Here is a 23,300-nt window from a genome sequence, read left to right on the forward strand (position 1 = left end):
AATATGCAATTCAAGCTTTACCGATTCAAAATCAATTCATAGATTTACAAATATTGATTTGTATTTCTACTGCAATCACATCACATGATAGATTGATAGGTAGGTAGGTAGGTAGGTAGGTAGACTTTATTGATCCCCAAGGAGAGATTCAAGTTCCCAGTAGCTTACAGACATCACACATAACATAAACATAAAATATTAAAATAACAAACAAATCCACATGAATGATATGGATATATATGCTGTGAATGTTTTTTATCAAATCGATATTGAATCGAATTGTGAGCCTAAAAAGCGGAATCAAGTCGTGACACCTTCTGAATTGTACACGTTGTCCACCCCTAGCTGCTTCTATATAGCATGTGGTCCAGTCTCATCCAGATAACACCCCTAGCTGCTTCTATATAACATGTGGTCCAGTCTCATCCAGATAACACCCCTAGCTGCTTCTATATAACATGTGGTCCAGTCTCATCCAGATAACACCTCTAGATGCTTCTATATAACATGTGGTCCAGTCTCATCCAGATAACACCTCTAGATGCTTCTATATAACATGTGGTCCAGTCTCATCCAGATAACACCTCTAGATGCTTCTATATAACATGTGGTCCAGTCTCATCCAGATAACACCCCTAGATGCTTCTATATAACATGTGGTCCAGTCTCATCCAGATAACACCCCTAGCTGCTTCTATATAACATGTGGTCCAGTCTCATCCAGATAACACCTCTAGATGCTTCTATATAACATGTGGTCCAGTCTCATCCAGATAACACCCCTAGCTGCTTCTATATAACATGTGGTCCAGTCTCATCCAGATAACACCCCTAGCTGCTTCTATATAACATGTGGTCCAGTCTCATCCAGATAACACCCTAGCTGCTTCTATTAACATGTGGTCCGTCTCATCCAGATACACCCCTAGATGCTTCTATATAACATGTGGTCCAGCTCTATCCAGATAACACCCTAGCTGCTTCGATATAACATGTGGTCCAGTCTCATCCAGATAACACCCCTAGATGCTTCTATATAACATGTGGTCCAGTCTCATCCAGAAACCCCTAGCGCTTCTATATAACATGTGGTCCAGTCTCATCCAGATAACACCCCTAGATGCTTCTATATAACATGTGGTCCAGTCTCATCCAGATTTTAAAATTGAAGGGAAGTTTCTTTTTACTATTAATTGTAAACCTTAATAACAGTTCACTCATGGTGCGCCCCATGTGCAAAGGTTCAGTCCTTACTGTAGCGGCTGTGGGTTTGATTCCAACCTGTGGCCCTTTGCTGCATGTCAAGCCCCCCCTACCGTCCCGCCAAATAAATTCCTCTTAAACAGGGCTGCATGATATGAGGAAATTATCTAATTGTGATTATTTTGACTGATATTGCAATTGCAATATGATTTACGATATTTGAGGGGAAGATCCTATTTGTATAATTCTCATTGAAAAATAATAAAATTTAAAAAATGTAATTGATTTATTTAGTGTAATTTTTGCGAGGATCTGTACAAAACAAAGATCTTTTTTGATGTTGTTCATTTTAAATCAAAACTTAAACTTATTTATTTAGAATGGCTTTTAATATGCAGTAACAACTCTTTTTCTGATGATTATAGGCAATTTTATCTGTTTTACTGTTTCTATGCTTCATTTTTTTTTTTTTCTTCTCTTGTCTAGCACTTGTAAAGCACTTTGGACACCTGTTGGTTGCTGTAAAGTGCTATATGAATAAATGTTGATTGACTGATTTTTTTCCGTCTGTAGGGACTTCTCTGGAGCACTACTTCATTCAGAAAAGTTTGACACATATTTTGCCTTTAACAGAAATGCCCCCCCCCCCTCCTGCAATTTGGATATTGCAGTACTCCATATTAAAATTTTGATAAAATTGTGATTACTTGTGCAGCCCTACCCAGAAATCAACTTGACAAGAAAAGAGTAGAGTCAGAAGAGGTCATAATTGTGCCAGAATAGATAAAATCTTAAGTCTCAGTTGGAGGGTTTCTGCAGGTGTTCTAGAGACTCAACATGTTGTCTCTCTGCAGACAGATAAGAGTTTTTGTGTTGACGTGAGGGGAATCTGCAGCACTGTGCCGACTGGCAGCACAGAAATACACACCGTTGTCATTTAGTGACAAATTAGAAACGCTGAGGCGGCAATGTGCACTGCCTACTCCGTCAAAGCTGATTTTTCCTTTCACGTCGTCCTCGGGGTATGGGTGCATCACATTCAGATATCCCAGGAGCTTTAGAGCTTTCTGCTCGTCCTGTTTGTACCACAGAATTTTATCATAATCTTTTATGCTGTGTGAACAGTTGATCTCACTGGCAACCGATTCACCGGTTCTCTTAATGATGAAAGGAGGCGTTTGGAAGACACTGTTGGTATTAGAGGCACCTGTGGGGGGAACAAAGATTTTAACAACTGAAATTATTAACTGTGCAGTGTCTAACTCTTTTTGGAATATTTTTTTTAGTTTCTCACCATTATTTCCCGGCAGATAAAGAAAACAGAATGTAAAGACCATAAGTATCATGTTAAAGAAGATGAGATTTGACACTCAACTATCAGTTCCCCCTTCCAGTCCTGTCAGCTCAGAACCTGTGGAACTGACTGCATCACTCTTACAGTTCAGTGAACAGGGGTGGTGTCAGAGAGAGCACTACATCATAGCTTTATCAGGAGGGAGGAAGGAGCGTTATCTAGTCTAGTCAATGGAAGTGTAGGTCGTGATCTAGAGCTGGGTATCACCAGTGATTCCCTGAATTGATCTGATTCCGATTCAAATAAAAAAAGATTCTCAGAACTGATGCTGTAAATTGTACTGTTAGCAAAAAGCAACCCTTGATTCTCTTTTAATGCACCAGGTTAAAAGTACTTTTTACTTAACAAGGCTAACATTATATAAACATATTTAACATGATAAAAATTGATTTTGAGATTTTTAGTAATGCCAGCTAACTTAAACAAAGATTAGTTTTGATTGAGGAATTGATTGTTTTAACCCAGTCCTATTGATATCCTGACTTGATTTGTTGAGCTTTGTTACCCCCTGCTGGTGTAAAAAATACTCCAGGTTGCTTGAGTAGGAAGTCTTTGATGTGTTTTCCATAATTTACAGATATTTACATACTCGATGTCTGACGGTTATTTCAGATCAGTGTGGCAGTTTGTGGGAGTGTGACATGAGTCGGTACTCAAATCTCCTCTAGAGTTGCATATTATTATAATAATAATAATAATAATAATAATAATAAAATGGCTACTTTATAATCCCACAAGGGAAATTACAATTTACCTTGTTGTTATAACACACAGGCCTGAATTACACACACATTTTGCGGGTTGTGAGCGGGATATTCACGCCAGTGTCCTCATATTCCTATATACAGTAAATTTTTTCATCTGAGCTTTCATTTTCTCAAAGGCAGAGCAGGAGACCCAGGGCTCGGTTTACACCTATCACCATTTCTAGCCACTGGGGGGCCATAGGCAGGCTGGGGGAACTCATGTTGTAAAAAAAAAAAAAAAAAACTCAAAGTGAAATTTTCATGCCATGGGACCTTTTTAAACATGACAATGTCTAAGACAAATATAAGTAGCAAAACAAATGATTTCATGAAAACATGTGAAATTTCATATAGCCTCTACAATACCTTGGCCACAATTTCTGTAGCTTCCTTTTCAACTCAAGCAGTTATTTTTCTAGATATTTGGAGAAAACAACAAATCTGTATATTCTCAAATAGTATGGTCTTAGCCACTATTAGTTGTTGTTTCCAGACAGAAATACTGTAGATAAAAATCAGTTTAAAGAGGTTTCATTTTGCCTATAAACCTACAACCTAAAGTGCAGATTTGCTAAATCCACCATCAACGGTACTATTACATAGGGCTGCACGATTATGATAATTATTATAAAATGATAATCACGATTATTTTGATCAAAATTTTGATCGCGATTATTCTCACGATTATTTGTTGATTTTAACCAAAATAAATTTTATCGTCACATAGGCTATTTATAACTGCGAGAGGGAGTGTGATGGACGCTACTCCCAGAGAGACGGCTGATCATTATGAACGGGTCCAGCACGGGTCGAACGGCGGATACACACGTCGTGTGTATGAAATGTCTGTATCGTCACTGCGCTGCATTTTTATGAACTATGATATTCTGGCCATGGGTCACATCTCTGGTCCAGGTCCAGGTCCAGGTGGCTCTGTCTCACACACTGTTACTCTACCAACTGAAGTTAGTTGCATTCAATAACTTCTGTGTTTTTCACCGCGACAGCAGAGTTACCCGCGGAAACACTGGTACAAATACAGGTTTGCCCCTCATACTTAACAATATACAGCTGTGTTAATAACAATTAAAACTATAGACAAATATCAGAAGTGTGGACCGGCGCTGTGTGGCGGGGCGCGGAGTAAGAGGAGAGAGAGTAGGAAGATCCCACACAGGCACTGCTTTACAGACAAAATGGGTCATGTAACGCAAAATTAAACCATATCCATATAAACATTAGCTGGTGCTTCCTAGAGGAGCTAACAGCTAACAGACGCTACTAGCACCGACTAGCACTGCTCACTGCTGTTTTCTGAAAAACAACAGACATGACAAAATGTTGTGTTTACTGGTAAACTGGTAAACCTTGAGACCGACGTATAACCGACTGCTATCTGTTGAGTTTTCCTCCCGTTACTCTGTCCTCTGGGACTGTCTCCATCTAGAAACTAAGCTGCACGGGGTGCAGGGAACTACTCTGACTGGCACATGAGCAGACGGTGGTTTATGGAACGGTAGATGCGCTATGCAAAAAACCCGGAGCGTCCTATGAAATGACGCTTTTAAAAAATTTCGATTAATTCTGCAACCCTAATATTACACATCTCGTAAAGAACGCATGCTAATTATGCGTCGTATTTTTTTCTGCAATTTTTCTTGCCAATTACAGCTACTGTGTGTTTTCCGTAACGTAACTTAAAGCATCAATGATAATATCACAATAACCTGTAATAATAATATTTAACCCTCATGTTGTCCTTGGGTCAAATTGACCCGTTTTCCTATATCAGTGTTCTTTTTAACTACCCAATTGTAATTACCCCAAATAGCATGATTGACTCTCTTTGGCAAGTACAAATCTCTACTTTCATTAATTTTGGGCTGTTTAAAAAATTGAAGTGGTTTTGAAATACTATTGATTAAAGTTGACGTATTCCAGTCTGTGATTATCCAACATCCATTCCTTTAATTTTTGTTTAAATAACTGCTAATTTTTGCTTTTCTAACTCATACATTAGGTATAATTTCCCATAAATTAAGTTTATTGATCATAAATTCCAAAAATAACTGTAAAACTAAAGTTAATAAGTTAATGTTACGTAGTGTTAAACAAAAAAAGCAACACGTGTTGAAGAAGTCCCGCACACTGTCCGTTGCCATTACGCATGCAAATGCTTTATTTGCATTTATTATTTATGTTAGCACCATAAAACTTGTTAAAATATCTCAAAACCTGAATTTTTACAAAGTCTAACAGTAGGGCTGTAACGATACAAACGAGATGAGATGATGAAGAGTTGCAGGTGGGAGTGTCATATATTGTGTGGCTTCTGATCAAAAGTATAACTGAGTGTTTGTGGTCCTTGAGGTCCCTCTACAGTACAGCAGATAGACTCACTAATAGAGCCAACAGTGCACTGAGGTTTTTGTTCAGCTGTTGAATGTCTCTGTATCACTGTGTTCACTTCCAGCACAGAAATACAAGCCTTTATCTCCAGGCTCCAGATTCTTCACTGTGAATGTCCCACTCGCAGCGTCAGGCTTGGTGGCTGAGAATTTCTCTTTGCTGAAAACTCCGAAATCATGGTTTTTGTTTCCGAGTCTTGTGAACACGATCAGTTTAATTCTTTCTCCTGGCAGCTGTCTGTACCAGTACATCTGGAAGTAGCCAGAACCTTTGGTGTCGCTGCAGCTCATTGTTGCGTTCAACCCCTGTTTTTCCCATAGTATGTCCGGCGTCTGGGTGATGTCACTCCCATCAATAAGACCTGAGTGCGAAAAACAACCTGAAGTGAACATGTAAACCTGCGTACTGCAGAACATTAACAGCAATTTTGAACTTGTTATCCCTCTAATAGAAGTTTAAGTTGGTACTGTGTTCTGGACTTTACCTTTTATGCAGAGCAGAAATAGTAACAAGCTGATGAGACCGTGTTTGATGTTGCCCATGTTCAGAAAGTCAGAAAACTCTCAGTGTAGAACAGAGATATAGAGTTGCAGGTAGGAGTGTCATATATTATGTGGCTTCCGATCAAAAGTGTAACTGAGTGTTTGTGGTCCTTGAGGTCCCTCTACAGTACAGCAGATAGACTCACTAATAGAGCCAACAGTGCACTGAGGTTTTTGTTCAGCTGTTGGATATCAGAATCAGAATCAGCTTTATTTGCCAGGTATGAGGACACATACGAGGACTTTTGCTTTGGATCGTCATTGCTCACAGTGCGCTTACACGTACAAACCAACCAATCAAAATATACACACTAATATATATACACACTATAAACAGAAACAATATAGACATGTTGAGGCAATAATGCAATGAAGAGTTCAAAATATGCAGAAGTTAATCATGATAGTTATTATTTTAATTATGGGGCATAATGCAAAGGGTGGTGGAATAAATTGTATTATGTTATTATATTACAATATGAACAATTTGAACTGTATGAACAGCTCTGAAAAAGAGAATGAGAATGATGAATAAATAAGTGGAACCAGTGAACAGGTGCTGTTTATAGACAGTGTTGCTGGGTAATTGCTCAGAATTGAACTTGACACTGTGAGTCAGAAGTCATCTGTTCATCAGAGTGATGTCTTGTGGGTAGAAACTGTTCTTGAGTCTGTTGGTTTTTGGCGTACAGTGCTATAGCGCCTACCAGAGGGGAGAAGCTGGAACAGGGTGAGACGGGCCTGCAGTGAAGTTTCCTGACTCTGGAAGAGTACTGTATAGGTTCATGAATGGAGGGCAGGTTGGCACCAATGATCTTTTCTGCAGTCCTAACTGTGTGTACATTTTTCGGTATCACTTTGTTGACTCACAGCACAGACATACAAGCCTTTATCTTCAGGCTCCAGATTCTTCACTGTGAACATCACACTCAGCGTCAGGCTTGGTGGCTGAGAATTGCTGAAAGCTCCAAAATCATGATCTCTATTGTTGCCATGCTTTATGTACACGATTAGTTTCATTGTTTCTCCTGGCAGCTGTCTGTACCAGTACATATGATCGTAGCCAGCACCCTTTGGTGTGCCAGCAGTTCATTGTTGCATTTCTTCACCCTCGTCTTTCCACAGTATGGCGGTCTGGGTGACATCACTGCCATTCATTTAACCTTTATTCATACATAATTAAATCAATTACACTTGTAATAGTGCCTAACAAAAGAAACACAAACAAACCTTTTACATTTAACACAGTTTTTGGATTTACTTGATTATAACTTATAACTTCCATTCAACATGATAAACAATTACAGAGTAGATCTGGAAGATGCTGTTAACATTTGATTTTTATTGTAAATTACCTTAAATCCACAGCAAAAGACAATAATTGATCATCTGGGGAGGCCTTGTTTTCTTTTAAAGGTTATTTTTCGGGCATTTTTAGGCCTTCATTCGACAGGACAGATGAAGACATGAAAGGGGAGAGAGAAAGCTAATGACATGCAGCACAGGGCAGGAGGTTGGAGCTGAACCTGGGCCCACTGCGTTGAGGTGCAAACCTCCACATGTGGGCGCCCGTTCTACAGAATGAGCCATCCAGGCACCCTGAGGACACCTTGTTTAATGATGGTAATATCCATGTTCTGTTGGACACTAGTCTATATCCACGACTTTACACTTCAGGGATCTTTTTAGGTGCCGCCCGAAATTTAGTCTGATATCTTCTATTTCTTTTTGATATCTTTCATTTCGGCCGAATGGCCGTCACCTTCTGCTTCCCTTGTGTTGGCGTTCTAACCTCCGGTGGATTTCTGAAGACTATGGTTACCTGGTCCTCAGATCTCTGCAGGGTAAATCCAGACAGCTAGCTAGACTATCTGTCCAATCGGAGTTTCCTGTTGCACAACTAAAACAACCTTTGAACGTGTTCCACCAAAACAAGTTCCTCCCAGAGGCACCCAAGATGATTGTGATTAGTTTAAAGGAATGCCAATAAACCAGAGTCAAACTGGGTCTTGTATAGATACACATGTATGACAAGCTGCAGGTTGGAGTGTCACTGCATTGTGTGATGTAATCCTCAAAGAGTCTATCCTGTCAGTGTAACTTTAAATGGAAGTAAAGGTCCATCACTCAGTCCATCGCTCCCGTCTGCATTGACAATGCTGCGGTTCAGTTGTGTTGCTTCTTAACATGAAGCAATATTTAAAGATGCTGTGTTTGCTGGACTTACAGCTGTGAAGAGAATGATTGTAACCTGTTGGGAATTACCTCACAACCTGTCTATACACACGTGGACCTCTTCCTATTTGGATGTGGTGTATATGGAGCTCTCCACAGTGCGCATGCTTGGAGCGCCGGGAAAGACTATGGACACTTGGCAGAACATTGCGGACTCCTTGAGGTGTGTGTGTGTGTGTGTGCGCGCGCGCTGTTTTGTCTCCCTCCCTCCCGTCTTTCCTATCTTTTAATTACTTCCCAATTTTTTTTGCCCTAATTGTTTGTCACTGTTTGTTTATTAAGTATATAAAAAATAAATAAAAACTTGATCACAAAAAGATGACCTTTATGTAAACCAAGTCAATTAAAGTTGTAACATTTTAAATTAAAATAAGAGCATGCTATTTATATATATTTTGGTAACTGAATTTTGTCATACTGTACATAAAAGGGACCAGCCAATTTAATTTAATTTCTCAGCTTGAATGTCACGGTCGGAAAGATAGAACCTTATTCGCTCTGTGAAAGACATTGACAAAGACTAAGGACATTTACTCGATCATTTTAACCAAACAGATTTTTTTTTGGGCACCTATAGCACATTACGCATCACCACAAGCCTGTAAACAAGAGGCCTCAATGGAGAGAAGGGAGAGCACTGCAGCGCATGGGAGCGCTTTAAAACTCACAGAGAAAAGTAGAAAGAAAGTAGTTTGTGATGCATTCCATCTTTCCATCTTGCGGGGCATGTGCTTACTGTTGGTTGCAAAATTAAGTATTTGGGTCACATCTTAACAGATCAAATGTCAGATGATGAGGACATGTATAGGCAGCGTTGCATGTTATATATGCAGGAAGTTCTCCTGGTGTTCTGACACTGTCAAGATAAACCTCTTTAAAGCATATTGTACTGCTTTTTACACCGCCCCCCTGTGGGTCAAGTACAAAAAGGCAAGCTTCAATAAGCTGCGGGTTGCTTTTAATGATTGTTTGTGCATTCTACTTAGGAAACCTAGGTGGTGTAGTGCAAGTGAATTATTCTGTCAAGCAGGAGTTATTGATTTCTCCGCTTTACTGAGGAATTTGATGTACAAATGTATCGGTCGCCTGAATTCTTCTTGTAACTCTGTCATTTTACATCTGATTGACCCGAGGTTCAGTGCTTTGCGACACCAGTCCCCCTCATGGGATTACTGGTATAGCTGTCTTATTTAATTGGTGTCTGTCTTGTGTACTTGTATCTTTTTTGTTGTTGATGTTGTTGTATTTTATGGACCGTGAGTCTAATAATAAAGGCTATCTATCTATCTATCTATCTATCTATCTATCTATCTATCTATCTATCGGCTCGTAAATTTAAATGAGAACCAAAGTCATACAAAAAATTACATTTATTTAAAAATTAAATTGTGGTCAGGGTGAATCGAAATTGCGATTTTAAAACAATTAATCGTGCCGGCCTAGTTTCCTGCTATGACAACCAGCCACGCTCGCCTCACGCATGAGGCGGTACTAATCTGCAATGGAAAAAGGAGGACGGGGCACCGCTGCCGAGCAGGTACCAATAATGGAAAAACGCCATAAATGTAACCGGAAGTGCCGAGGAGATGCAGACTCAGAGTAGTTTTTGTGACTAAGTAATGAAGCATGAAAAGTTGCTAAATTTAATACTTGAAGCTTGCTTTAAGGTATATACTTTGCCAATTATCCTTCAAAGTAATATGCATAATGCTATACAGAATTGTACTGTAGTTTAATTGATTAGTACCAACCCCTAGTTGAGTACAGTAGATGGCACTGTTTCCCTACTTTTGCAGAGAGACAAAGAAATCTGGGAATTCAGACAAACTCAATCTTGAACATGAAACATTTTCTTTAATGAAATTGCTACCTTGTTATGCTCAATGTGTGATTACCTTGCTTCCCTATGGTTTTTTTCTTAATGGTAATGAATAAAAACAAGGCAAAACTGAGTTCAGAACCAGACTGAGTGCCATTATTTATTAGAAGCTGGCTTTGAATAACCAGTGCATTGATTTACATATACATGTATACATGTTTATTGGATTTGACCCCTGGGATTTTTAAAACCCCGTCGGTCCTCTGATATTCTGCCTCCTCCTCCTCTGCGGTTCCTGCAAGTCCTAGTAGATTGTGTCGGGTGAAATGTTTATTCACACTGCTGTGGTTGGTTTTCACAGACATCTTACAAGTGGACATAGTTCAGAGGTATGAGATTTCACAGACCTATAATAAACTGGAAGGCTGCTGTGTCTGTGCAGAAGGAAACCCAAATTGATGAATGAAACAAATGAGCATGAATGTTTTCAATGAGTCAAAAAATAGTTTAGCTGTCAAATAAACCTGAAAACAAATCCAATTGTAGTTGCGAATTGAGTTTTTTGCAGACCCCTATAGGACATTGTTTAATTAACTATTGCTGTGTTTTTCTGTTCAAAACTTTAACTATTATGCCTCTTGAAGGATTAAAAAACATGATGGATTCTTCAGAAGAGGTATTTATCTTCACTCGAGTTTCTGCCACGAACACAGCCATACCGAGAAATACAGAGAGAGTTGTGTGGAGCTGATAGTCTGGCTTGAATGTAACATACATTTATTAATATCAAAAAGTTATGCACTAAAGCTTTAAAAGCCTTTTATCTATGATCGAAGTTGAACATGCTGCCGTGTTCTGTTACTGTCCACTGCTAGCTATAGTAGCTACATGCTACATACAACGCCAGGAAAACCTGGAATCTTGCCTGCCAATGTTGTTTATTTCTCCCAAATTTCAGGTCACATTACTGCTGAAACGTGTCCGGTTGTGTAGTATTTGGTTTAGAAGCGTATTTTCACGGTACAAAGTCCTGCTGTATACTTTGTTGCAGCCTGACACCGAATGTACTGAGACATCAACATGAGCAGAGATGCAAAAACGGTGACCAACTAGAGCAGACTGGGCTTTTTTGGAAGGGGGGCTTGAAAAGACAGGCGCTCCAACAGAGCTTCTAAGAAAGAGAGTGAATACAGGTCTAGCAGTATGAGGAAAAAGGTTTTTGGAACATAAAAGCATGTGAACATGTTGTAGTAGAAACACAAGTATTTGAGGTTACACCTTACGTACTAACATTTGATTAAAAAAACTGTTGGTAAATCGGGTAAATGGACCTTTTTAACAGTATGACCAAGACCAGCTTCAGTAATGGGTGAAAGGTGCGTCAGGTGAAAGTGTTGAATCCAATGTTATTGTGCAAAGGAATGCCCTCAGCTCCTCTGAACTCCTCTGCGATGTCATCGAATGTACGGCCTTTTGTCTCTGGGAGGCGAATCCAGGTGAAGGAGAAGGCGGCCAGAGCCACAGCCATGAAGAAGAGGTAGATGTACTCACCGCAGAGTTTCTGTGTGTGTGAGAGAGAGAGAGTCAGACAGGCGTATTATTTACATTGGGGTACTTAGTTTTCAGGATGGCTGCCATCTCTGCAGCACTATAGCAAATAGATGTTTCCCTGGTTCACTGTTAACTTAATTACTATTATTTCAACCTGATGTTAAAGGAGGTTAGCAATACATTTATACATATTTCACTTCTCAGATTTATGTCTGTTTTACAGTATACAGTATGCGTTTTTATATAACTCATTGAACAGATTTATAGCACCTATTTAACAGTTGCGCCTCTAAGGTGTAAGGGAACTTGCAAGAGCAAGGAAGAAATCCCCCTCTAAAGTGTCCCCTGACGTTTAACTCCCTCATGCTGTACATCATACAGGCCAACAGTAAAAACCCACCAGTAAAGGAGGGAAGAGGAGCGCCAGAACAAATTTCCCTCCCCAGTTGAGCATGCTGGTGAAGGCCATAGCGATGGGTCGGCCAGGCTGGTCGAACAGCTCGGCAGCGATGAACCATGAGATGGGGCCCGGGCCCAGCTCGTAGGCTGAAATCAGGCAGAAAACCAGCAGGACCTGCAGGCTCCGCAGCTCTGGGACCAGGTGCTGCACGATGGATAGACAAGTTTCTTTAAGTGTTGGATGTAGAGAAGTCATTGTCAGTTTTAGGGTTTAATTTATATTTAAATGTGTCAACGAAAATACTGTTGGTACTAAGCCGCCTACACATGATCTGTGGCAAAACCGCGAGGTAAGGCGCAGAGCAAAGAGACAAAGCAGGAACTGTCAGGAATTTGTTGCGCCCATGGTTGCGCCTTGAAAGGTCAGTGGTAACCGGGTCAAAGTTAGTCCCGCATTGCCGGACCTATCTCCAGGTCAAAGTTGAAATAATTTGAATTTTTAGCGCAGCGCACAGCGGCAATTCCAGCGGTGCGGGACCCCCTAGGGTAGCGTTTAAGCGTTTACGCCTAGTTGGGCGTCACCGCTTTCCACGTATGAAATCAATGGAACGGCCAGCGCAGAGTGGATTATTTGTAGGCCGCTTTAGTGTTCCCTTTCACTTAAATCAAATCTCATGTAAGCTCTCAAAAATGTGTGTTATGTTCAACCAAGGGTGACTAAAGTTAAAAATCATAATCCTTAATGTCATTTTTGTCTCAGTGGTGCCAGTTTTTTTTCTACAAAACATTAGATATCTTTTGCATAATTTACGCAATATTGATATCAAATTTTGCAAATGAGGAAAATAAATCCCACTAAGAGGATCTTACCAGGACAGAATCCACTATGGTCATAAGTAAGTTGCACACTGCTATAGAGATGAAACCAGTCAGGAGCAATCTCCTCCTTCCTGCCTTTTCCATCAGGAAGAACTTGGAAGGAAAAAAAAATCAACAGTGGTGACTCTGCTCTTTTTTTTTCTTTTTTTTAAACAAAAATGCAACATTATCCTGTTGTGGCTTAAGCTGTTAACTGTTGATGAGGAAATGGTGACGAGTACGATAATTTTGTGGCAAAATTGGCAATTGCATTGTATTTTTAGGAGACTTAAGACTCTTGGGTTTATATTATAATAATAATAATAATAAAAAACTTTATTTATATAGTACTTTTCAAAACAAAGTTACAAAGTGCTTTACGAGACAAAATAGCAAATAAAAAATGATAAAAACAGTTTTAAAGTTATGCGTTATTAAGCAAGGAGCTACAAAACTGTAAAATAAAACAACACAAAACTATGTTATATAAAGGCATTCTCTATTATTGTTTATTTTACAGTATAGATTTTAACAGATAAAAGTGAATCTGGGCCACAACCTCTGTGAAAGCATACTTCGAAAGAACATCTTAAGAGAAATCTAAAAGAAGATAAGGAGGTTCCCAGTCTGTTCCGGAGATATGATATTGTGTTTAATAATATTGTTACTCAACTAGGGAGCTGGAATGTGAAGGTTTCCACTGGGTGTTGTACTCACTGCCACCAGAGTGAATATCACGTTGACTGCCCCCACGCCCAGAGTCAGGTATTTGGCCTGATCAAACTTGGCCTGGAACATTCTGGTGGAATAATTAATGATCTGGAAGAAAAGAGCAGACATTTCTTTGAGCTTTGTGGGTTACTGGGACGTCTCTGTGTGTTTTTAGGGGCGGGGGTATTCAGTCCTGACACACTGCCCCAGAATCTGAGTAGCGCTGAGCCTGAATAATGTATTGAACAAATACTACAACACGGCAAGTGAAGCATTCATAAAACGGCTGTAGCAAGCCATGCAAAAAGATTGAACCATACTTTCTCTCTCTTATATTACCAAAAAGGCAATATCATAAGCGGACCCAAGCAGATTCAGCAGATTTTAATGGACAGTTTTATTGAAGTTTAAGTTTTTTTTTTTAAATCTGCAGAAAATTCAGCAAAATTCTGCTTCCAAAGATTCCATTTGGCCCTGGTCATTAGTTATTAGCCTTCAAATTCATGTCAAAAACGTTTTACCAGTAAGATCTTGGCCTCATGACTTTTGCCAGAACAACCTTCTCAGACAAAGTGCACTTTAAGACTGACCGCGTTAAATCCGGACAGCTGGCTGCCCAAGTTGATGATGAGGACGATAATGATGGGCTGCTTGTATCTGCGCTTCTTGAAGAACTGGTGGATGGTGACACCGCTCTGAGAGTGGGCGGCCTCTTCCTTCATCTCTTCCAGCTCAGAAAACACCTTGTCCGAGCTGCCTCTCAGCCTCAGCAGGGCTGCAGAGTTAAAACATCTTTTTTTTTAAAGGGGGTCTATTCTATATTGTTTTCAGATTCATACTTCATACCGTTTACGACTCTAAATATAAATAATGCATGATTCTGCTGCACTGCTAGCAAAGCACGGACACGTTTGTGAAAGGACTGCCAGGTAAACGTAACGCTGACGATGAAGCTACGGCAAACACCACCACTGCTAAAGCAAAGACAAGACCTAGTGGTGAAAACAACTTTCAGTTTTTAAAAGTCTGAATTTAGACTTTAAATCCAGAACACGTGGCCCTAATCCTCATCCGTAGATGTCTCTAAGATATTATATACACCCTTAAAGCTTAATGACTAAAGTGGGCCCCACCTGCCTCTGCTTTGCTCTCCTCTCCCTGGTTAATGAGCAGGTAGCGAGGGCTCTCGGGGCAGAAAGGCAGCACCAGGTACTGGGTCAGGGCCGGAATGACCGACAGGGACAACATCAGGGCCCAGTACTGCTCCGTACCCAACACTGTCTCCAGACCAGCCACCTGCAGCCAACACATACAGGAGGAACCTTGTTTTTACTTTGAGTGAAGCCGATTTGTAAAACAAAGCAGGACTTGGCAAGACTTGTAATAACATATCTGTTGTATATTTTTATGCAACAAATATGTATCTTATCTGTAAAGATTTTCACAATAAAACAACAACACAAAACACCATCACCACAAATCTGTCCTTAATTTCTGGTGTTGGGTAAGATTGGCACTTCACTACTGTATACACAGGTTTGTTTATGATGTCTCAAAAAGAAGAGAAACACTGACTACATCACAAATTCATTCAGTAAACAAAAATACATTTGAGATACGCAAATGTAGCTAATCCAACCTTGCCAAGACCAGTGAATGTAGACCTTCAAGTATACAAGAGCCACCTCACTCCCTTCCGTCGTCATCCTTCTGGACCTTTCTGCTGCCTTTGACACAGTGAACCACCAGATCTTTATTTCAACACTCCAGGATCTGGGTGTCTCAGGCTCTGCGCTCTCTTTGCTCACATCTTACCTAGCAAATCGAACCTACCGGGTGACCTGGTTAGGATCTACCTCAGAAACGTGGTCACTCAAAACTGGGGTTCCTCAGGGATCAGTCCTGGGTGCCCTCCTCTTCTATCTGTACACCATCTGCCTCGGGTCAGTCATTCATCCAAACGGCTTTACTTATCACAGCTACACATATGACACCCAACTAATTCTCTCCTTTCCGGAGTCTGAAACTCAAGTAACAGCACGTATCTCGGCCTGTCTGACATTTCTTCTTGGATGTCCACACACCATCTGAAATTCAACCTTGACAAGACTGAACTTCCAGGGAAGGGCTCTCCTATTCAAGAACTGACTATAGCAATTGAAAACTCTGTGGTAGCCCACACCCAGACTGCTAGAAACCTGGGTGTCACACTTGATAACTAACTCTCCTTCTTTGCCAACATAGCTGCAACTACCCGATCGTGTAGATACATGCTACGTAACATCAGAAAGATACGTCCCCAGGCTTAAGTCATCTCATGTCTAGACTACTGCTACTCCCTCCTGATTGACCTGCCTGCATGTGCCATTCCAGCAGCTGACTACACCTTGGATAAATATATAGATTACAGTATATATCTATATAGATATAGATAGATATATATCTATCTATATATCTATCTATAGATATAATCTATCTATATCTATAGAAATATAGATATATATATAGATAATTTCTGAAAAAAATTTTAATATGCGGGAAAAAAATCTACGTTATGCACAGAGACGGGGCTCATGTAGTAGAAAAATAAATAAAAAAATGTAATGTACTTTTTTTTTTGTGAAATTGGTATCGAAAAAAAGTCAATGAGAATTCTTTAACTGGCTGTTTCCCCGCACCCTGTTTCCCCTACTCCCTCAAAAAGGCAAGAGTAAATCCACTACTCAAAAAAACAACACTTTAGTGGCTGGCCACTCAACGGAAAGAGTCCTCCTTGCTGTTAGTGAGCAGCTTCACATTGCTAGAGCAACCTCACTCCCTTCCGTCGTCATCCTTCTGGACCTTTCTGCTGCCTTTGACACAGTGAACCACCAGATCTTTATTTCAACACTCCAGGATCTGGGTGTCTCAGGCTCTGCGCTCTCTTTGCTCACATCTTACCTAGCAAATCGAACCTACCGGGTGGCCTGGTGAGGATCTACCTCAGAAACGTGTTCACTCAAAACTGGGGTTCCTCAGGGATCAGTCCTGGGTGCCCTCCTCTTCTATCTGTACACCATCTGCCTCGGGTCAGTCATTCATCCTCACGGCTTTACTTATCACAGCTACGCAGATGACACCCAACTAATTCTCTCCTTTCCGGAGTCTGAAACTCAAGTAACAGCACGTATCTCGGCCTGTCTGACATTTCTTCTTGGATGTCCACACACCATCTGAAATTCAACCTTGACAAGACTGAAATTCTTTTCCAGGGAAGGGCTCTCCTATTCAAGAACTGACTATAGCAATTGAAAACTCTGTGGTAGCCCACACCCAGACTGCTAGAAACCTGGGTGTCACACTTGATAACTAACTCTCCTTCTTTGCCAACATAGCTGCAACTACCCGATCGTGTAGATACATGCTACGTAACATCAGAAGGATACGTCCCCAGGCTTAAGTCATCTCATGTCTAGACTACTGCTACTCCCTCCTGATTGACTGCCTGCATGTGCCATACAGTAGCTGACTACACCTTGGATATATATATCTATATATATCTATAAGATATATATAGATATATATCTATAGATATTTTGAAACTGCACTTTCAAATGTCTTTTTTGTCCAAAAAAAAAAAGCCTCTAAAGCTAATGTACTTGCACTTTATTTATTGTCTGGAGATTATTTTAGGTTTGAAAGCACTTAATTGGAAGTCGCTTTGGATAAAAGCGTCAGCTGAATGACATGTAACGTGATAGCCCTAATCCTGGTAGACGGAAAGCATAACGAGAGTAAAGAAGAGAGAAACTGAAGATTTTCAGCACTGTCCTCACCATTCCCAGCAGGATGCCGGAGGCAAAGGACACCTGGTTGAGGGTGGCGAAGGCCCCCCTCAGGTTTGTAGGGGACACTTCCTGGATGTAGAGCGGATTAAGACTCATCACTAGGCCGCAGAAGAGACCGAACACCAAGCGTCCCAGGATGAGAACCTCAAAGGACTTGCTGGATTTGGAGGCGGACATCAGACACGCTCCCACCACAGACAGACAGTTCACTATTAGGATGGAGTTACGTCTGGAGGGGGAAGATGAGAGAAATTAAAAGACAAAAACCTGATGGGAATGATCGGGAAATTAAAAAAAATGTTCTGCCTTTATTACCTTCCATAAGAATCTGCCAGGTATTTGACTCCCAGCGAGCCCAACAAAGCTCCAAAGTCTTTAATGCTGACAGAGAGCGACCACAGGAGGGTCAGGCTGTGATCTGGCATCGACTGGTTGTGCCTGGCTCTCCAGGTGTGGTTGAAAAACTCTTCGATGATCTAAACGGTTGTAAAAGAGACTATCAACAGGACAGGGAGTGGGAAACCCTGTAAAATCTGTGTGTGGACAAATGACAATTTCATTGACTTGCATTAAAGTTGGGTACAAGCTTTTTTTCCTAAAAGTAAAAGACATTTTAAATGCTGTATATATAAATATTTTAAAACTACTGTTGTGATGTACTTGACCAATCAAATACAGTTTTTTACAGATATTATTTCACTAAGTAATCCAGACGAAATGTGTGATGATGTGAGGAATGTAAAAAAGAAAAAAAAAAGAAAAAAAGAGGCCAAATGTAGATCTGCCTCACTTGAACACATGTATTGCAGTCTACCCGTGAAATGGCAAAACCCTGCCAGACCTGGAGCTGAGCCGGAGAGTTTCAGCAGATTGTTAAGTTTATTCAGTGTTTTATTGCGGCTGTGAGATATTTGTTTAACAGTCTCACGGTTTTCCAGCAGATTTTGGGTTGTCTTATACTGAGCCAGGACTTTGCTGTCCACTATCTCTCTACTAAAGCTCTACTGCATGAGAAAGTTTGACCATTGTCTTGGACAATCTGTGGTCTTTCTACAAATAACATTTTTTTTTAATCCTTATTTCAAATAAAGTGGTTTTGTGTTGCTTTGTTGGATTTCTGTCTGTATGGCTGCTGGTGAACTGTATATTAACAAAGCTTATTCTGAAGCTAAAGTACCTAATAATAGAGGAATCTGAAGTAGGTCTGGGCAGTATTTTGATATATCAATGTATGAGACTAGATATCGTCTTAAAGTCTGGATATTATAATAAATGACCCGATATGAAGATATGTCTTTTCCTCGTTTTAAAGTCTGCATTACAGTAAAGTGATGCCATTTTCTGAACTAACCAGACTGTTCTAGCTGTTCTATTATTTACCACTTAGTCATTATATCCAGTTACTAGTGATTATTTTTTAAAGATCTCATTGTGTAAATATTTTTGCGAAAGCTCCAATAGTCAATGGAGGAATTTGGTCAAAAAAAAATATCAATTTGATTTTCTCGCCCAGTTCTAATCTGAAAACGTGAAACTAAACTAGAAGTATTAATATGAATGAACATAATGTGATCATATCTTCCGCCCTCAGCCGCTGTGTGTCCTGCTCGCCTTGGCCGGAGCGTTGACGTTGCCGGTGTGGTAGCCAATCTGCAGCGAGCCGAGCACCGCTGCCAGGATGGAGGTCAGGAGCGTGGCTGTCAGATGGCTCTGCAACAGTGTTGAGGTTATTGACACATTTATTTCTTTAACCTTTTTATAACTTATCTTAAACAGTAACTGGTTAACCTGTATTTTTAAACATTGAATACTTTGAGCCATTATCATTTCTATCAAGCAGATTCAGAAATTCATCTTGTTCAAGTTTATTTATTTATTTATTTTATTTATTTATTTATTCATTCAGGACAATGCACATTGATGAACATGCACAACAGTACATGTAAATGTGCCAGATTGTAGCCCAAGGGCTAATTTCCATCTGCAGTCCAATAGGTTGGAGTTTACACAAAAGACATAGGATAGTAACATTTAGTATACAAAAAAAGAAACATCAAGAAAAGAAGAAAAAAGAAAAAAAAACAAGACAATCATAGTAGAAAAATAGAAATACAAGTTAGCGGTGGTTACACGTTTGGTTCGCTCTAAGCCACAGCTTTACCTGGCTCTAAAGGAGGCCAAAGTGGACGCTCCCTTATAGCTGGAGGAAGTTGTGTTCCATAATGCACTGCCTTTCATAGATAATGCATTCTGGATGAAGGAGGTTTTTCTGAAAGAAACCTCACAGTCCCTGTTTACCACCGCCCTGGTGATCCGCGTTTGTCTATATTTAATAAACTCCAGCAATGGAGGTGGCGCCAGACCATGAAGTATTTTATAAATTAAACACAAAGAGGAAAATTTACAATAATTATCAAAACTCAGTAAGTTATATTTCTCTGAGATATTGCAATGATGATAAGTTTGGACCGTGCTGCCATTGTTTATCCCCACCATGGCATTTGACATCCTCAAATGCCATGAAATGAACATTTTGTGCAGCTAAAATGTGCTTAATCTGAGTTGTACATGGCTGGGGAAAACCCTGACCAACTTCCAGCAAATTTGAGATTTGCTCTACAAGTCAGTGTGGCCTAGAGCCCATTCAATCCCATTTCCAATTTTTCCATATCGAGGCACCAATCACAACCCTTGAGGCGGGATTTACACGGCGATGATAGCACGGCGACTGCGAGCAGCTTTTTGTTTACATTCAACATGACGGGCACCGGAGCGCAGCAACCCGTTGATGCCGCTGTCGCTGCCACACCACCTGGATCGTTGGTCTGATTGGTTGAAGGACGATCCAGTGGAGCCCAGAGGCATTTGAGCGGCGTCCGTTGGTGACGCCCCTTTGGAAACGGACTGTGAACAAACCTTCCCCAGGCTAAGTTCTACGGCAATTTAAAGCTTAGTTTATGGTCGCCACGGTGTTCCCGACGCAAGGTGCGGCAAACGTGAGATGACATCACCACGGCTGTCGTTTCCAGCCCGAAGGCTCCGCAAGCTGTCAAATGCTTGTAACCACACGGTGTCATGCTCGAATATAGCGGGCGCTTAAAGCACAGTGCAGGTGAACTTCCCCATTAGATTAAAAACTCACGTTTTATCCACAAAGAATTACAAGAATTAGGGTATTCTTCAACATCAGTTATTTTTGGTCCGTGGCCTTCCATTCAGATACATTTCGGCCCTTCATATGAAAGACTTTGGGCAAATGTGATTGATTATTTTAAGTTGGCAACATGTTTTTATTTGCTCAAAAAAAAAACGTGAACATTGCAAAGTTTTGAATTACTTATTAATATTTCAATATCAAAATGTGACTCTCAACACTTTACACTATTGTGATCTGAGCTCAGTGACCCAACGCTCTTCTCCAAAAACAAGCAATCTTATGACTTTGTTAAGATCAACGATGGCAGGAGCCCCAGTATGTTCACACACTGGCAAGATGTACAGAATGATAATGAACACAAATAAGTGTTAGTGCTTGTGTGTTCATTTGTAGGAAGAAAAAAAAAGGCTGAAAAAAAACAAACCTCTTGCGACGCCATTTGTTTGGCTGAATCGGGGTATCACTCCCACAAGATGTCGGTGCATTTATCTTCTTCTGACCTCCTCTGCTGTGAGAAGCAGAAATTATGCCAGAATTACACAAGCTTTTTATCATTTACACATTTTGACATTGCATATCACATATGTGATAACATAGCAATGAGTCTAATATCACACACATTATATTTAATATTTCATAGACTTTCACTTCGTTGAAACTGTTCGTTTCCAGTAATGATTCTTAAAAATACAACTTTATAATTGTCTCCCAGCAGCATTTAATTAAAACTCGCAAATTCAATTTCTTAAAACCAGGCAGAAAAATGTCCCTTATGCTTCAATACACCAAATAAATTAATAAATTAATAAAAATATATATAATATATGAGAAAGGATGTCAACAACTGTTCAATGAAATCAGTCAGTAAAATGTACATACTTGCAAACGTAGTTTCTTGTCCTCTTTACGTCAACTTGCCTGTGCTGTGGAGTAAAGGCGACGGCTTGTCTTGTCCAAAATATAAATCCAAAATATAAATCCAGTTAGTTATCGCAGTGAGCTGAATAAGCGCCAATAAAAGTATTCATCTAACTTGCGCACTCTGCCATTAACAACTTGCCACTAACAAGTTCTTTCCCCTCGCTAAGCACCTAGTGTCATCTGTACGTTTGAAAGTTGACATCATGATAGTATTATAATGACTAGTAATACCTTTATGTTTATGTGCTATGCAGCATGCAGAAAATACTTCTTATCCATGTTAATATTTTCATGTATACACACATCTATATCTCGACATATTTTTCTGAAGTTCTCACCAGTTTTCCTGAGTGTCGTACGTTGATCCCGTCTTCATCCCTGAGTTTCAGATATGAATGTAAATTTTCCAGAGTGAACGCACCACTACTGGAAACTGCACACACACACACACACACACACACACGCACAAAATTGGACCCGTGATGATGTCGCACACAGCTGGTGAATTTGTGGCAGGCCTGACAGAACGGCCCGGGGCCTCCTCTGGTGCTCATGGAGCAGCTGATCGCTGTCCTTAGCTTTAACTGGCCGAGGGTCAGTTAATCTGCTGCAACAAAACCTGGTTTGAACTCGGGTGGAAACACACAACTGTTCCTAGGTCAGGGTTTAAAGTAAACTCCTTTCCATTTGGAACATTATGTTGGTATTTTGGCAGTAACAAAGCCACGTGCTTTAGGTGTGTATGTGTGTTTGTGTGTGTGTTAACTCAAGACTTCACAGGATTTTCCAACATTGAACCTCATGTCAGAGTTGATAATTACCAATTAATCAATCAATTAATTAATTAATTAATTATTAAAGTAAGTAAGGGGTGGGGGAAAAAATGTTGATAAAGCATAGCATCGCAAAATACACAGGCGCCAAGTATGGATCTTTTATTATATACGTGTTGGTCAGTTTGTCTGCAGGACAATCCCATTTTTGCAGCAATAAAACTGAAGTGATATGAACAAACAGAGAAATGTTTCTTTTTAGATTAAACAGATGTTGACAACGTTTCCTTTTGGGGACATCATTTCAAATTGGGAAAAAGTAGAAGTTTGGAAAAAAGGTAATAAATTGCAATACATTGCAGACTATCGCAATAATATCGTATTGTGGCATAAGTATCGTGAAGATATCGTATCGGGAGAAGTCTGGTGATTCCCACCCATAATAGAAAAGCCACTTTGTTACACTGTAAAGTTAAGTAACAACCTTTTTTTTTTAGAGAAAAAGATGCAGTCCAATGAAGTGTTTGTTGCAAGTGAAGGCAGCACATGAAGGAAAGAGATGATTGAGTTGAGATGAGTTGAAGTGACTTTGCTTTGTTGTTGCAGGACACAGTCACCTGTTGTTACACCAGCTCCTGGACAGTTCAGAGTTGTTTTGTTTTCCACCTTCATAGTATTTCAAACTTTTTTTGAGGCAGCAATAGCCAGGGATGTTAACGGGACTCTCACGCCGCAATATGGATAGACTGGTCTGGTCTACGGTTACATGATTGTCCACCGCAGAGTGACGTCGGG

The 23,300-nt window shown here is 40.1% G+C and overlaps 1 protein-coding gene and 1 gene segment (V, D, J or C); both read right to left on the reverse strand.

Moving 5' to 3' along the window:
- Positions 1–5,735: 5,735 nt before the first annotated feature.
- LOC116670539 (T cell receptor beta variable 18-like) lies at positions 5,736–6,284 on the reverse strand. The segment is given in 2 exon segments: positions 5,736–6,073; positions 6,197–6,284. Coding segments are annotated over 2 exon segments (396 nt in total).
- Positions 6,285–11,094: 4,810 nt separating this feature from the next.
- slc2a1c (solute carrier family 2 member 1c) lies at positions 11,095–22,114 on the reverse strand. The gene is made up of 12 exons (XM_032500768.1): positions 22,071–22,114; positions 21,691–21,759; positions 21,236–21,319; positions 19,266–19,364; positions 17,970–18,130; positions 17,643–17,883; positions 14,961–15,123; positions 14,418–14,602; positions 13,834–13,935; positions 13,129–13,230; positions 12,260–12,463; positions 11,095–11,869 (listed from the first exon to the last, which is right to left on the reverse strand). The coding sequence occupies exons 3-12, from the start codon at positions 21,248–21,250 to the stop codon at positions 11,690–11,692; spliced, it is 1,452 nt and encodes a 483-aa protein (XP_032356659.1). The 5' UTR covers positions 21,251–21,319; positions 21,691–21,759; positions 22,071–22,114; the 3' UTR covers positions 11,095–11,689.
- Between the last annotated feature and the right edge of the window lie 1,186 nt (positions 22,115–23,300).

The sequence above is a fragment of the Etheostoma spectabile genome, chromosome 20, assembly GCF_008692095.1.
Source record: "Etheostoma spectabile isolate EspeVRDwgs_2016 chromosome 20, UIUC_Espe_1.0, whole genome shotgun sequence".
Lineage (NCBI taxonomy): Eukaryota > Metazoa > Chordata > Actinopteri > Perciformes > Percidae > Etheostoma > Etheostoma spectabile.